This window comes from Melanerpes formicivorus, unplaced genomic scaffold (genome assembly GCF_026170545.1).
Source record: "Melanerpes formicivorus ecotype bairdi unplaced genomic scaffold, bMelFor1.0.p_v2 SCAF_6, whole genome shotgun sequence".
In the NCBI taxonomy this organism is placed as follows: domain Eukaryota; kingdom Metazoa; phylum Chordata; class Aves; order Piciformes; family Picidae; genus Melanerpes; species Melanerpes formicivorus.
Genome location: NW_027142358.1, coordinates 3,630,178 through 3,647,224, shown reverse-complemented (window position 1 = coordinate 3,647,224; position 17,047 = coordinate 3,630,178). Strand labels below are relative to the sequence as shown.

Sequence of the window (17,047 nt, the reverse complement as noted above, 5' to 3'; positions counted from 1 at the left end):
TCCCTACCAAGAATAGCCTAAGCCTTCTCCTTTGCAACTCAGTTAATATTTTTCCCTACTATGCTAATTATAATGCAGTGTAGACGGTCACAATAATTTCATGTTGTGGTAATTGAACCCTCCAAAGCTCTCCAACCTCCTGCTTTACTGAGAGAAGTAGGGCAGAAAGAAGAACACCTAATTAATTTGAATAATGTTCTAGGAGGTTGTTGTTACAGTAGTTAATCTTATTAAAGTCACACTTGAAAACAAGATACACTGTAGCAGAACATGGCTTCGTGAAATGCACTAAGCTAAGCATAGTAGTAGGCTCTGCAAGCAGATCAGAGAAAATCTGAGTGAAGGCAGATACTACTACACCAGCACATTCCCTGAGATAATACACAACACTATTTGGTGAACCAGGGTAGGCAACAGTTGTAAAGTATGTCTTTTAAATACTATGCAGCTTTTTATGGCATGTAATCCACACTTTTATAGCTACTAATTAGCTCAGCAATTCTAAAACTCCAGTGAGATAAATGTTCTTCCTCAACTATAGCGTTAATTGTAAACTGGAGAACAGTATTCAGTTTCCTTCAACTCCAAATATTTCTGCAACATAATTATTATTACATGCTACAAGGACCATTCTAATGATTGCTTGTTGAAACAATCCAAAACAAAGAAGCCCAGTGAGAATACATATCCTTTGCATCACCTCTGAGACAATTTCAGCTTAATGTAAATGTGTCCTAAGACAACAGGTATACTTTTGTCCCACCAGGATGGGCTTCACTAGATGGTATGGGGTGATAGGTTGGACTTGATGATCTCGAAGGTCTTTTCCAACCTGGTTAATTCTATTCTATTCTATTCTGAATTGGAATTAGAATTAGAATTAACCAGGTTGGAAAAGATCTTTGAGATCATTGAATCCAACCTATCATCCAATACTGTCTAATCAACTAAACCATGGCACAGCGCCCTATTCAGTCTCTTCCTAAACACCTCCAGTGATGGTGACTCCACCACCTCCCTGGGCAGCCCATTCCAATGACCAATCACTCTTTCTATGAAGAACTTCTTCCTAACATCCAGCCTAAACCTCCCCTGGCACAGTTTGAAATTGTGCCCTCTTGTTCTGTCACAGGTTGTCTAGAAGAGTCCATCTGGAAGAGACCATCTGGAAGAGACCATCTGGAACCCCCATCTGGCTACAACCTCCCTTCAGGTACTTGCAGAGAGCAATAAGGTCTCCTCTGAGCCTCCTCTTCTCCACGCTAAGCAACCCCAGCTTCCTCAGCCTCTCCTCATAAGGCTTGTGCTCCAAACCAGCTTAGCTGTGCTTCTCTGGACATGTTCCAGCAACTCAACATCTTTCCTATTCTATTCTACGCTATGCTATGCTACGCTATACTGGTAGTGATAATCCATAAAGAGCAAAATCAATGTGTCCCACCACTGAAACATCAAAAAATATCACACTTTTGAAATGATCTTCGAAATAGCCAACTTACTTTTAAGGAAAATGGCTGTGCAAAGTCCACTCTGACACAACCATAATTCTTCCGCAGCATTCTGAAGACTCCTCTAGCTATACCCCAGAGACTTTCATTCTTCTTAGGCTTACCCTGGAAAACATAGATGGCTGCTTAGCATTTTTTTTCCAATTTGCAATGAAAAATTACAGTATCACACCATCACCAAGGTTGGAAGAGACCTCAAAGATCATCAAGTCCAACCTGTCATCACAGACCTCATGACTAGACCATGGCACCAAGTGTTACACTTAAACTTAAAAGTTATGCTTAAACTTTAAATGCATGCCACAGCAGACAAAACAAGGATTTGGATGCACCTTCTAACTTTGATTTGCTGTGTCACGCATTTGCATTCAGAAGTATGTCACCCATACCTTAGCACTCCCTGTCAGAGAGGTTTTGTGATTCATGGTTCTGTGCTCTTCCATCACTAACACCCAAGTACAAGGGACAGAGGACAACTAGCACAGCATTTAGCCATCTAACACATTTCCCTGCACGTCAACAGAAAATCCCCTAGGCAAGACAAGTTGTAAAATCGTTCTCACCAGCTGTTCACTGTTATAGTGACCTTCAATTATGCGATCATAGGAGATTCCCACAGGTATAATTAGGACGTCAGGAGTAGCATTGGAGAAGAGAGCATCCACCACCACAGATAAAAGGCCTGCTTTAGCTCCAGATGTCTTTCCACTTCGAGACCGTGTGCCTTCCAAGAATATTTCTAAAAACTGCTGCTGTTTCAGCAATTCTTCTATGTGCTGTATACAAAAAGATGGGAAAAAGAAGGAAAAACTAAGCAATGATACTGGTAAAGTCACATTGGAAAAGTATTTTCAGTATCCATTTCCTTTTAAAAACACTGGAGGATTATGATTTAGCATGAATACTTGTGAAAAAAACAAATGCAATAATTAATGCTTGACATTAACCCAGACCAGACTGCAACTGAACTTGCATGAATATAGAAGCAGTAGAAGAGGACACAGTCTCAGGCTGCATCAGGGAAGGCTTAGGCTGGATGTTAGGAAGGAGTTCTATACAGAGAGAGTGAGTGCCCATTTGCAATCTCAACCCACTACAAATGGGCTGCCCGGGGAGGTGGTGGAGTCACCATCATTGGAGGTGTTCAGGAGGAGACTTCATAGGGTGCTTGGTGCCATGGTTTAGTTGTTTAGGTGGGTTGGATTGGTTGATAGGTTGGACGCGATGATCTTGAAGGTCTCTTCCAACCTGGTCTATTCTATTCTATTCTATTCTATTCTATTCTATTCTATTCTATTCTATTCTATTCTATTCTATTCATGCCATTTGTTCAAGAACAGCATGTTTCGCAACAGTTGATCTAGCCAATTTGCAAACAACTCTCCTTCGGCTTCCCCAGTACAACCCATCTTCCAAGATGCAAATACAGCTATTATACTGAATGGCACAAAGTATTACATCAGGCCATCACAGAATCATAGAATCAATAATGTTGGAAAAGACCTCAGAGATCATCCAGTCCAACCTATTACCCAACACCTCATGCTATGTCCAATTCTCTTCTGAACACCCCCAGGGACAGTGACTCCACCACCACCCTGGGCAGCACATTCCAACGGCCAGTAACTCCTTCTGTGAAGAACTTTCTCCTCACCTCAAGCCTAAACTTCCCCTGGCACAGCTTGAGACTGTGTCCTCTTGTTCTGCCTCTTGTTCTGCTGGGAGAAGAGACCAACAGCCACCTGTCTACAACCTCCCTTCAGGTAGCCGTAGACAGCAATAAGGTCTGCCCTGAGTCTCTTCTCCAAGCTAAACAACCCCAGCTCCCTCAGCTGCTCCTCACAGGACTTGCGCTCCAGACCCCTCCCCAGCTTTGTTGCCCTTCTCTGGACACGTTTGAGTGACTCAACATTTTTCTTAAACTGAGGGGCTCAGAACTGGACCCAGCATGCAGCATGGAAGCCAAGATGAATTCAAAATAGCACCCCCAGACCAATAGTACTCACTTTCCCACTTACCACCTGACTAAAATACTACAGAGATAAGAAATACATACCACGTGGAGCAAAGCTCTGTAGAGGAAGTCCTTACGACCATCAGGAGTCTGATCCAACCTCCGCCGAATGAAAAATCCTCCCAGCTTGCGGATCAGTGTGCTACACAGTGAAGAAGAATTGTATTCATTGATTTTACTTTGCAGAAAAGTACTCCACAGCTCCCAGGACACAACAGGAACTAAAATTACTTAAAATTCTCCAAGACTAAAATGTTTTACACTACTTGCACATGATAGGACCATACAAGCATTACTCTAACTTAAGAAACAAGCTTCTCTGCGCTGTCTTACTCCGTTTCACTCTCTTGACAGACCACTTACTGTCTGTAATAAACCACCCTGACCAGGAGACTATTGCACACTGAGCTGAGCTGGCCCAAGTCTGTGCTGTGCTGCACATATAGCATAGCCTTTGCGCCCATGTTGTGCTACACATAGCCCTGCATAATCAGCTCAGTCAACTAAGCAGGCAGTTCTCACTCAGCACCAGCAATTATGCCACTTGCATGGCTGTGCTTTTATCTAAGTGTAGCAAGAAGTTCTCATGGGAATATCCTTTCTGCTTGAGAGAAGAAATGATGAATTGAGTTGTTTTTTTGTAAGAAAATCCTGTACTAGCTCAAGTGATCAAAATGGGATAACACTTTCTGCAGGCAGAAAGGGTTATGCACAGCACACTGTGCATGAATCACAGGCCTGCTGCAGGCTGCACAACTTGGGATTCCCAGTGTCTGAAGACATTGCCAAGGCTAGTATCTCTTTCTTTATGCTGCTAGGCCTAATAGCATTTTAGCCAATGCTTTATAGAGTCTGAATGCCTCTTAGTGGGATAATCAGTGACCAGCACCTACTAGTGCAAAACACCCTCTAAGTCAAGGTATCTTCCTTCTTTCCTCATTGTTTCCTGCAATATGTCCCCAAATCCTGCCTCACTGGCAAAATGCTACCTAAAAGACCTGAGGCTCTTCTCCACCACAAATATAATTGAAACACAGACCAAGTGGAATACTTTCCCCCAAAGAATTATTCACTCTGTGCTGTTTCTGCCCATTGGCCAGCTCATTAAACTTCATGACAAAGAGTTGTTCATTCACACACTTTTTCACATACTTACCTTTCCTTAGTCACCTACCCACTCTGACACTCCTAGAAGAGAGGAATATCCTTCCTTACCCTACTTAGGCTATGGCAGAGCTTCTCAGAAGGCTTTTGATATGCTCTCTCTGAGCATGTAATAGGAACTAAAGAAGTTCTACAGGATGGTGCAATAATACTCAGATTATCTTACACCTGGAAAGAAGATATATTGCACAATAGGTTGCACAATCCCTTCCCCCACACTCCCCCATCATCAGTTTTTTTCCAAATAAGAGGTTATTACCTGAAGATGGGGATGTTGAGATTGTTCCCTGCAGCAATGTAGGGTGCTTTGATGTTATGGCAGAAAAGAATGAATGTAAGGAGCAGGTAATCTATGTGGGATTTGTGAACAGGTAAGAAGATAAGAGGCAAATTCATCTGACGGGGAAAAAAAGATAGAAGGCACTTGGTAAAAGATGCAGAGTAGTATTTCTTTTCTACAATCCACTTCTGAGATTGCTAGCATCATATTAGCAGAACTGATGGTATTTTCTAGCAGCCATCACCCAGTTTGTTTACTTCTGCTTTTCATTCAACCATGATGGTAAGATATAAATCAACTGTATGTCTTAATTTTCATTTTTCAGTTGTATGCTCTATGTTACCAATGATTAATACACCCAGTTCCTCCAGACTCACAGTACTGAGGCAACAATCAGTTAAAGGGATGTGGTTAAATCATCAGTGTCACCAAAGTACTGCTAGTAATGGTCTTTCTCTCTATTAGGTATCTGCAAGAATATATGAATAGGAAGGTTCCCAAAACACTAGAACAAAAAGATAGTAGAAAGTTTTAGGAACCTTTTTGTTTGTTTCATTTATCTACTCCATCTTTCTAAGACAAACCCTGCAAAAAGAATCAGTTCCCTTGAGTGCAAAGAAAATGGTACAATTGAGGAGGTATTTTGATAAATGTGAATAAATATCAAAAGACTGGAAACAGATTGCCAGGAAGTAATAGCAAAAGTTTACTTCTTAAAAAGATTTTTCTTCCAAATTAAGGTGAGGGTGAAGAATCCTAATTAGACTTATGATTTATTACTGGCTGCGTCAGCACAACAAAAGAAATGATGCTGGACAAAGCTTATCCAAGATAATCATTCAGCCTGACAGTTAAACTTTGATTCTGAAACAAAGGTGAAATCAGAGTTCACATGGAGTTTTAGGTTATACAACTCAAAGAGCACTGTATTTAAAAGCACTATTTCACAGATACCGGACAATTCTGTCTACAATCTGATTGTCACACAGACTTAGAATTCTCCTAAAAAGAGAAAGATTTGAGAATATTAATAGAAACTACATCAGAAATCTACCTTACTAAATTCTTTCCCACATTCCCTTACCTCTGTTGCTGCTTTCACCATTTCTATTTGACCTCTATGGATCTGAATATTCCAGAAAAAGCTGTTGAACAGCTTCAGTAATACCCAGCCAGTCAACCTGAGGGAAGAGCAAACAAACTCAAAAAGTTTAATTCATCTTCTGCTTTTATTTTACATTGTTTCTATATATTACTAAAGGCAAAGCCATAAAATTTGATTGCTTCATATTAAAACAAAATGACAGTAAAATCCAATTGCTTAACAAGTTTTTGCCTATCAGCTAAGCCATGGCTAGCAACCACATTTCAGCCTCTTGCAGTCATGACACAAAACTGAGTGTCAGCATCAGTGTGAAGGCTGTGCAAAGGGCAGAGACCACTTTACATATGGGGCAAGTTAATGGAGGTTCTGTGTTCAACTATAATAACGTGGCACTTGGTGCCATGGTCTAGTCATGGGGTCTGTGTTGATAGGTTGGACTCGATGATCCTCAAGGTCCTTTCCAACCTAAGCGATACTGTGATAGCTAAACTAGTTAGGCAACGTTAGGTGACAGCATGTATCTGGTCTTGTGGGACAATTTAACATAGTTACAAATAATACAGGGTGAAGGGAACTAGCAACATGACAAGAGACAAATTCATCCTTAGCAGTAAAAGTGGACATCACATCCCTCTGAGATATTTATAACTGCAGGTTATGACAGTCGATGGCATACTAGAAAAAAGGCTTGTCACAGTCTAAGATGCTGAAGCTATCTGCTCCTCAACAAAGGATGCTAATGTTGGTCAAAGCATTAGCATAGTATCTATTTTCAGAAGAAAAATGGAAAAGAATGTATTTAATCTTACTGTAAGATTTTATCCCTTGGAAAGGCAGAGGGTTTCTGCTGCATCTGAGAAGGAAGAATAACTACCATTTCATTCATTAACACTAGGAAAGGACTTCTAATGAATAATGTATTTTTTTTATGAATAAATATTCATTACTTATGAATAATGTGTTACAAGCCCTGCTGGTATAACTTGGAGAGAGCTTGGCTGCCCTTCTACCCACTGACATCATTCATTAGCTGTTTTCCTTACCTGATTAAAGCAGGTGACACATTTGCTACCATTTCCTGGAGAAGTCTCCTAGCTTTTTTCTTCACTTTGTTGATAGCTTTAGGATCTGTTTGAGCAAAACTACCTGGAGCACTTTGCTCGGAAGCTTCCTCTACAATGGCCTTCTGGACTCTAACATTAAAAAGTAAAACTTAAGAGACAGTCCCACAACAGAAGAGTGCAAGACACAGACTACAACTACTGGCAATTACCTATGTGTTACTACAGGAGTTAACTTGCAAGCATAAAAGAACATGCACACTGTAAAGAGTGTACTCCAAATGCTTTAAATTCAACTCAGTAGTGTTCTAAGGTCGGATTAAATAGGTAGACAATGGATGAATGCACTCAAAGTTGACCACACAAAGCAGCGTATATGCAGTTCACAGGTACTGACATCAAGTGACTGCCAATTTTCAGAAATGGTTAATAAGGTTAAAAATGCAGAAAGAACAGCTGAAATCTCCTCTTTGTTAATGTTTTCTTTTTCCTACCATGGCAATTTCACTTGCCTCCTTAGAGAGAATTATTGCAGTTGCTATTTGGCCCTTTTAAGATACCTTCCCCTTTGAATTCCCAGTTTTACAAAATCTGACTATATTTTATAAGGGCTGTTTTCCCCATTTAAAAGATCTCTAAGAGAGGTTAAGTGGTTTAATACACCATAACTGTGGCACAACACTGTCTGCTTTACTTTTCAACAGCAATACTCTCATCTGCAGATGGGACTCGAACATTAAAAATTCAGGAGAATTAGCAATGTCAATGTAGGCAGCATGTGCCCTCTAACAAGTGAAAGTAGTCTCAAGGAGTGCACATCCAGCTGAATTTCCCTGTTTCCAGGGAAAACTGATACCTAAACAGCTAATCAGAGGATCAACACACCATTTAAAATGTGGTATATGAATCAGAAAACAAGCCCCACAAAGGGTAGGTACTGTACACTGTAGCCTTTTTCCAGTTGCCTCACACTCTTGGTATACACTGAGGGCACTCTGAAATGCTGCCTTCCTATTATTTCTGAAACACTGACAATTTCTGGTGACAGCAATATGACTTTACAGATAATGATTCTGATAAATTCAATACAACAAACGTTTGAAGAGTTACCACATAACAATTTCTTTTTCTCTGTACTATCTGCTGTCCACCCACAAAGCACCATTCCTTTGTGAGATTTAGAATTCTTCAGCTCCCCTCTTTGCCTAGTCAAACCTTAGAAATTGCAAATTACAGCCCTGAAAGGCTGTGCTGAAAGATACTGCTACCTTCTAAGATTTTAAATAGCCTGATTTTCAAGACCTGCCATTTCCAAATTCTTGTATCACATTATAACGTATCAGGCATTAAAAAACAAAAACAAATCCTTTATTTTGCATGATCTTACCTGCTGTTGTTCAGCACATTTTCTGTCAGATTCTTGGCAAACATACCCTTATGAACATCCCTCTCTTGCACAAAAAGGACATAACAAAAGCGTCTTGCAAGCCACCCTCTGTACCTACAGAAATATGAAGGGTGTTGGAGTGTGACTTTCAAAATATTTCAGTGCCATAAAAACAAGACTATTAAAAATACATTAACATACAATTCAGAAGCAAAAGTAAGTGGTTTTATGAAAGGCTGCCCAAAACCTTCTGCATCTTCCAGCAAATTGCCAATATCCTAGTGTTACAGATTAAATAACCAATGCATAGCACAAATTATCTGAGACAACTGAAGTCTGCATTACTTCAATTGAGGGTGATACTGGCCTGAAAACATTCATAGTATCACAGGAAAATAGCTAGAAACCAGCACATACATTCTGTCTGTCTGCTCAACTCCCTAGAGCTCAGCAAGGATAAAATAGGAAGCAGTGCTGATTTCTGAGTCAGTGACTTTCCATGGAGGAACAGAAATGTCCAGCTAAGAGGTTTGTCAGCATCTTCAAAAAACACCAAGTCCTCTTGGGAAACTTGTTCAGGTTGTACACACAGGATATACTCTCACAGACACTTCTGAAAAATATGTTTGCCTTAAGCCACCAACCTGAGAAACACTTTATTCAAAATCTTTGCTTCCTTTCTAGTGTTTTTAAACACCAAGCCCTATGTGCCTTCTACACACCCTCTCCTTGCAAAGTTTTAACAGGAGTAGAACCACTAAATAGTAAATCTCTCTAAGTATTTGAGTATTTAAGTAGCTTATGCAGCCAGTCTCTTCCCTTTAAATTAACCCTCCTCTAATCTCTGGATCATACCAGCAGCAGTCACCTGAGAAAATGTTATTTTGAACCCTTTTCCTAGTATCACAGAAGATGCATGTGACATGGGAAAGGACAAAACCTAGTCCTCAGCAATGAATATTCATTACCATTTTCTTTCTTTGCCGCCCTCCCTCATCAGGCCAGGACTGGACAAGTCACCACTCATGCAAGTCACTCCACAAACCAAACAGAGCTGAGACTTGTGAACAGCAGAGCTGACATGAAGGGGCAAAATGAAGAGCTGAAAGGAAAAATTAAATTCTGGCCATTCCTAAAACCAGAGCACACAGTATTATGCAAGAGGACTGCTGGTGCAATGCATCACTAATGCTCTGGAGAGCGTCCCAAACCGAACCGTAGGTGGCAATGCTCACGTTGGTTTCCATGCTGGAGTGATGCCAAGGTCTCACTCCTCGTCATTACACGAGTTACTGATCTTGGCTGTTAAACTTCCCTACCATATTTCAGTAAATTTATGCATGTGTTAAAGCCAGCTAGGAAGGAGGTGAAGGAACCTTTACACTGCAAAAGGCCAAACCTCCTGAGCACAGGGGTAACTTGCAATAAAACTGAGACAAGTGCATACGCACAAGCCATCAGCACAGTCTGACACCTAACTGTTACACAAACATTCACATCATTTCAAAGAGCAGAATTTTGCTATTCATGCTGTCAGGGAAGTAGAGTTGTGACTGTTTTAATTGCTTTTCCAGTCTCCCCTTCTCCTCAGAGTTTGAGAGCCCTATTATTCAAAAAGCAGAGTGAAGGACACACTTCTTTCTGACAACAATTTTGGTAGCCATGAATATATCGCCACAACAGCATACAGCTACTGCAGGGATCTGTCAAGGCATAAAGGCTTCTACACTCATTTTACAGGTTAGATTTTTCTAATTATAATGCATTATATCTGTTTTCTAATCATGTAGCAATGACAGAAGACAAAAAACCATGCAGAATGGAGCCAGCCAAGTTGTGTTATAAAACTGACATATTCACACCTCAGGAAAAGGCTGTCTCAATATGCTGGCAGCTAAAGAGAATCCCTCTTGCTTCCTAAGGCCAAGAAACTGTGGCTATGTAACCCCAGAGGATTTCAGAACTTCATTAAAAGTGTCCATTTTCAGACTATAATGACATTCTGAGCTAAAGCTTTTTTATTTCAGAATAACTCATTAACCCATATTTTGTTGCCCTTATATTTCTAATTTGAGTAACTCTGACCATTCAAAACCACTCAAGCAGAAGACTTTTGGAACTATTTTTTCTTTTAAAGTTAAACACTATTTCTGTTATTTTTCTGTATTGTAAACTGCAAGTTCAACCTCTTAAATAACATAATTAATTCAAATTAGAGAATGAACATCCTCTAACATTAGCTTCCTCCTTCTCAAGCACAGCACAATGCTGCCTTTCTTCCACTCAGACACTTTGGCTCATTTCTTTCAGGCTGCTGGCCTCTCTTTGTTTGCTGTGACTATGGCAAACACTGCAAGACCTGCTTATGCTAATGACTACTGTAAAAACCTTAGCAAGCACCATTAACTTTTCAGAGAACGGAATGAAGATTTTTCTATGTATTTCCAGTATCTCTATCCTAGAATACAAGATAGCCTTCCCATAGTGCAAAGATACATCATCATTTTTAGGTCATATTCACCATCATTAACGAGCTGCACTCTGCCACCAAGGCAGAGAAGAGACAGTGTCGTAAGACATATTCAGATTTAATTGTCATTAGTGGTATTAGTCAACGTCTACATTGTGAGCCCGATCTGCTCAGTAAATTAAAATGCAGCCTGAAGTCATTCCTGAGCACAGGAATAAAATAGTTCTACACAGCATTATGCTACAGATGCTGCCGTCCACACTAAAGGAGAAAGGATTTAAACATGCTGTGTTTTCTGTGAAACAGGTTTGACCCTTATACTCCTTGGCTATAACCCCAAAGGACTTTGTCCAGCTCCTAAATACACATGGCCAGATTTAACAAGTACACTACTTTCCTGAAGTCAGCATCAACTCCTGCATTTTAGGACAGTAGCATATATTCCTTCAGTCCTAGAGTTTTCTCCTGTTGTAAGACCAGAACACATAGAATTTTAAGGGCAAAAGAAAGACTTGCTACCTTACCTCGTGTGTGTTTCATTGATGTATATGACATTACGTAGACCCAAAGAAGGAATACTGGAATTGAAGAAGTTATCCTGTAAAACCAAGTAAAAAAGGATTGGTGGACCACTTTGTTACATAGGAATAACTGTGTCTTTACATTCACCAAAACATTTAAGACAATGCAATGTTTTTCACCTCTATTATAAACAAAAGCCAAAGCACAGAAGTGCTGAACTCTCTCACAAAGTACACACAAACTGCTCTGCAATGAAAATGACATTCAGAAAGTCCCTATTCCTGACTCCAATACTTTCAAAGTATTCTCTAGGCTTTACTGCACACAGGAAGGCTTGTATTGGTTGTATTCTTCAAGCCAGAATATTTTATTGTATTCTGATGTAACATAAACCAGGACTTGTCATAATACAGAGCTCATCTTTTCCTCTTTGAGATAGAACTTTACTAAGCCGCATTCAGCGTTAGTATAATTACAAGCCTTTTGGTGCTCAGTCTGTGACAAGCAGTTTGCCAGCAGATCAGGCATCACATAACAGCAGACCAAGGGTCAGGATATCCATCCAGAGTTAGGTGGCAAATCTCCATGCTCCTGCTATGCCTGAACAACAAACTTAATCCTGCCTGCAATCTTCCCAGTACAGACTCTACCTGCCAGTGCACTAACTGTCCTGAGATGCATTTTGGAGCAGCTCACCTTTAGACAACTACTTCTCGGCAGGAAAACCTAAACTCTGTTTTTTCATATTTCAAGACCAAGAAGCTAGTTTCATTCTGCCCAAATAATACTTAATTACAAAACTGACACCAGGCCAGTCCTTCACCTCTTGACTTGTACCACCTCCAGCATTCATCACATCCCCTAATAAGCCAACCTCATTCAGGCAAGGCAGAAAACTAAGACAGCCACACTAAATGAATAAATAAAGCAGGTAGTTTTCTGCTTGGTTAGTGAACTTGATCAGCTCCCAAGACAGCAGGGGAAGTACAGGGGGGATATGTAAGTCTTCCCGCTCTCACCTTTAACAAGCTGATACTTTGTCCAACACTTAAGTTTGGCCAACTTCAGGAAATGTCTCACTTACCCACCCTTTTTTCTTAAGAGAACTATTGAAGCAGGCAGCTCAAAAAAAGTGAAACACCTAGAGTCTAATGACAGGATCTGCTTTGTTAGAGTCTACTCTAAAGATGGCACTCTCTCCTTGTGGGAGAAAGCAATAAAGGGCTTAATCACATCATACCCATTTCTTGAATGGGATCTCTGGATAGTTACTTAGTTTCTTATTAAGTGGAAAAAATACAGAACAAGATTTTCACTTTTAAAGCATAATTCCTGACTTGAGCAGAGAGCCTAACTACTAACAGATTAATGAAAATCTAAAAAGCCTTAAATTGAGGACTCCTACACAGATTTTTACAAGTCAAACCCTATGTCTGATAGAAGTAGTCTTGCACATATCACAGACAGCCTTCACATTATGCTTGGATCTCCATCCCACATTTCCACTCTGGCATAGGAATGGAGGGGAACAACAACTTTTGCTTGGTCAAAGAAATGAACAGATTTTCACTCTAGTCCAGCCAATCACAGAACTTAGTGCAGGTGCAACTAAGTGCAGTTTGAATCCTGGGGTGTACACACATTCAAATTATATGATGAACTTGTTGCAAACTCCATTATGCCATATACCAGCATTTAGCATCTTCAGCTCATGGAAAGTCTGCCCAATGCAGTTCAATAAAATTCACATTTTAAATCAGTTTGTGCAACCTCTCTAGAGTCATCTTGACACTGTTCCCAGCAAATAAATATCCCCACCACTCTAAGTGGCACTCCTTGTTTCCAGGCTGGCAAGAGAAGTCAGGAATCAGCCACCTGTAGGAAACTAACTTTTCTTCTCAAGCAAAGGACTGATCTTTTCAAGTTTGAAGGGAAGAATACTGCTTACTTTCAGAGCTGTACTTATTCTATGGATAGAGAATTAGGCATCCTAAATGTAAGCTTTAACACTTTGATATGCATCCAATTCCCATTCTTCATCTAGCAGAGCAGATAATTTTTCCACACAATTTCCTAATTCTGAAGAGCTGGAGAGTTGTGGGAGACAAAGCATCACAACAGCTCCATGTCATCCACTAATTCCATAACTTCAAACAAACTTGAAAAACTATGTTCCTTTATGAAATAATAACACTATGACCTCAATTTTGGAAGTAAGAAAACTACTGAAACTCTGCAACTATGTGTTACTGCCAAACATAATCCAGTCTGTAATCTTCTTACCCGGCTCTGGGGAGTGCATACGTAGCAACATCGTCCCACAAATGGCCTTTTTCTGCTCAGAAAAGTCTCTTTCCATTTTAAAGTGGCAGATCGGAAGAGAGTGGGCCTTGAGTTACACTCTCCCTGCAGAGCAAAAGATCACTGTCTAAATATCCAGAAATATACATTTCACTGGCTATGTGAACACTTGTGAGTAAAAGGAGTTGTCAGACACACACAAAAAATACCACCACTACCACCCACCCTGGTCCAAAATTATGTCAAACATCATTTTTTTCCTTAAGATTTTTGTAAACCACATTATACTCTCTCCAGAGGATGTGATTTTAAAAACATAACACCGAAATCACAGTGTTGCATTTTTGTATCTTAAGCGCTGCAGCATTTGCTGACAACACAAAACGTGAAAACACCTAACAGCTCTCATGAGAAGCAGCCAGGAAACTTGAGAGCTGAAAAAAAGTGAAAGAAATTCACAGCAAATTACACTTTCAGTAATGTCAGAGTGCTTATAACATGAGGAAGGTCTTTTAAGCTTTAACTAGACATTACTCTGAAAACTTGCAAGAAGCCTGAATGTAGGCAAAACATTAACAGTTTACTCTGTAGTCTCAGCAGCTTCATGCAAAGTGACATGAAACAGGGAGCACTGTGCCTTCGCCAGTGTTATGCTGTCCTTCTGGAGGTTACAGAGACAAAAACTCCAAGGTAACTGCATTCACAGAACACATTCTCTATGTTAGGACACAATGAAAACAGACTTAACAAGTTTTTACAAGGATATGGATTGTTCCTGTGAAAGGCTACTGAATTGTTGCTCAGAATGAGCACTACATTGTCATTTTCTGAACCACATACATAGTAAATTTTTTATTAAAAATGGAAATTACAGAAACAGACCAAACCAAAAAGCTGTTTGAAGTTACACATTTACGTGGGAGAAAAGCATGGTAGAACCAATAGCTCGAATCAGCATAGGAGTTGGAAAACACCAATACAGAGAATCACATAGTCAGCTAGAAAGCCAGCCCAGTCAGAAACAACCTGAAAGCCAAAAGCAATGCTGAAGATACCTGAAAACTAAAATGTGCATATAGCACATCTGGCAATTGAGTTGGCAATTATTCCAAGATTAAGTCTTCCATCTGAAGTAAATAAGCATCAAGCTGCCAAACCTGCTCCAGCCACCTACCACTTTCCATAATGCTAACTCCAAAATTAACCACTAACAAAAGTCTTCCTTGTGTCCTGACTGAACTCACCACCACGTCCTTACAAAACCTCCTTCCTATGTTTACTGTTTTGCCTGCCTTTATCCTACTCTCTCACAGATCTCTTGGTTACCACAGCTTGATGTCTGAAGTAACTTGGATCTAGCCAGATAGCAAACCCAGCTGTCAGTACATCTGTTCTTTCCCTCAACTCTGACCATGTCTCCAATTCTTCTTCTGTATCAAGTTCAAACTCCTCCTCTCCAGAGCCATGTCCAATTCTTCCTGACCTATCCTTCTAAACCAGCCAGTACTAGTTCAGTCCCCATGTGGCTCTTTTTGCTCCACCCAGCCCTCTCTGCTTACTGCCCCTGTTATCTCCTCCAAATCCCAGGACGCACTCAACAGAGGACATAGCCTTTTAATAGGCTCATATTTATATCCATGAAAAGCTCCAGCTACAATGGCAACATGGTCAAGCATCTTTAGCTTCACATTCCTTTTCGCTTGTGCACTTCAAACTGCTTCCTTCAGAATATCAATGAGCTTTGTTTGACCTCAGTCTACTGTAGAATGGGATTCTGCACATTTACTGCTATATAAAGTGATTAATAACATCACACCAGAAGACTGCAAGACTATCAGTAGGGATTAACAGGATTTTTCTTGTATAGCAACATTAGTCTTTGGCCCAGCACTGAAGTGCTGGCTCCTTCTTTATATTTCAAGTTATTAAAATGAATCTGTATCGTTCATGAGAGACATGATGCCTTATTTTCATTCTTCATAATAAAAAGAGTCTACCTTCAACTTGAAGGAAAAAAATAAGACAAGTATCACCAGTAACAGTCACAATATTTACTTACCCATTCTTCACTGGAATGCTTGCATCTACTGATACTGCACTCTGCTGAGGTGGACAAATAGGAAACATCTATTGTTCCAAGGGACAAAGCTGTCTCATCCATGACACAGGACTTGAAGTGAAGACCAGAAGCTGTAAAAAGTAACACACATATATATACATACATATGTATACACACACACACACACACATACACAGAAACACATATAAACACACAAAAAAAAAAAAACCTCAGGGATAGATATTAAACCAAAAAATTAGAAAACCATTATTTTTATACCCTTCAGTAAAAGTTAGGTTCTGAGGAAGTTTCACTGCATTCAGAAATCAGCATGGTTTTAATATGATTAAAAACCCCAGCAGATTTGATGTCCATAAAAAACAACATGCCAATCAGCTACCTGCATGTTTTTCTCTCCCTGCTCTTCTTCCCATTACAGCTCAGTATATCCCCTCTATGGTTTTCCACTTCAGTGCATGGTTTAAACCATTCAGCCACAAGGATGCACATTTCAGCTACTTTCAAAAGTTTACTATTCTCTTGCACCCCATGACCTCACTCTTTCACAATTTGCTTCTCAAGGACACCTCTTATCTCAAAATAATTTCATTAATGGTCTGTCCCAATCCCATCCTAAAGTATATTTTATATGTCTGATCTAGCTGTAGTCAAACCAGTCTGCAAACTCCTTGGATAAAGGAGTGTTCTACATAACAAGCACATTCCTAAATATGAACATTGTGCTGACTAAGTGGCATTGCAGACTTCTGGGATTAAAAAGTAGTCAAGAATTATAAACTTACACTATTATTTTAAAAGAGAAGCTTTATAGTCCATGTATATAATAAGCCCAGTTAATAATCCTCAGTTGGAAAAGAAAAAAAGAAAGAAAAGACAAAAAAACAAAATATAAAAGAAACTTAGCATTACATAGTGTATCTGCAAATGACTGCAAATTAAACTGCTTTGTTATGAAGAGTCACTGAGACAGGGATCCCGGCACGCTCGTCTGGAGAAGCTGTAAAGTGGCAATATCGCCTCTTCCATCTGTCGCCACACAGAAACTTGTACCACAGCCAAGCTAGGAGCCATCAGGAAAGAAACTGTTCCCATCCTGCATGCTAACATTTGCAAGAGCAAGGCCTAAAACTTTAGTTCAACGTTTTGTCTTTTCTT

General features: G+C 39.9%; 1 protein-coding gene across 3 annotated transcripts in view; it reads right to left on the bottom strand.

The window, feature by feature from the left end:
• GPAM (glycerol-3-phosphate acyltransferase, mitochondrial) overlaps positions 1-17,047 on the bottom strand; it is a 33,532-nt gene that overhangs the window by 15,236 nt on the left and 1,249 nt on the right. For all 3 annotated transcript variants that reach the window (XM_068139380.1, XM_068139381.1, XM_068139379.1), the window contains 10 exons: positions 15,872-16,002; positions 13,795-13,917; positions 11,514-11,587; positions 8,520-8,633; positions 7,115-7,264; positions 6,051-6,147; positions 4,946-5,082; positions 3,565-3,664; positions 2,072-2,284; positions 1,500-1,613 (listed from right to left, as the gene is read on the bottom strand). In XM_068139380.1, coding sequence (XP_067995481.1) covers positions 1,500-1,613; positions 2,072-2,284; positions 3,565-3,664; positions 4,946-5,082; positions 6,051-6,147; positions 7,115-7,264; positions 8,520-8,633; positions 11,514-11,587; positions 13,795-13,917; positions 15,872-15,973 — 1,224 coding nt within the window. In that variant the 5' untranslated portion in view covers positions 15,974-16,002. Of the gene's footprint in view, positions 1-1,499; positions 1,614-2,071; positions 2,285-3,564; positions 3,665-4,945; positions 5,083-6,050; positions 6,148-7,114; positions 7,265-8,519; positions 8,634-11,513; positions 11,588-13,794; positions 13,918-15,871; positions 16,003-17,047 lie in introns of those variants that run through there.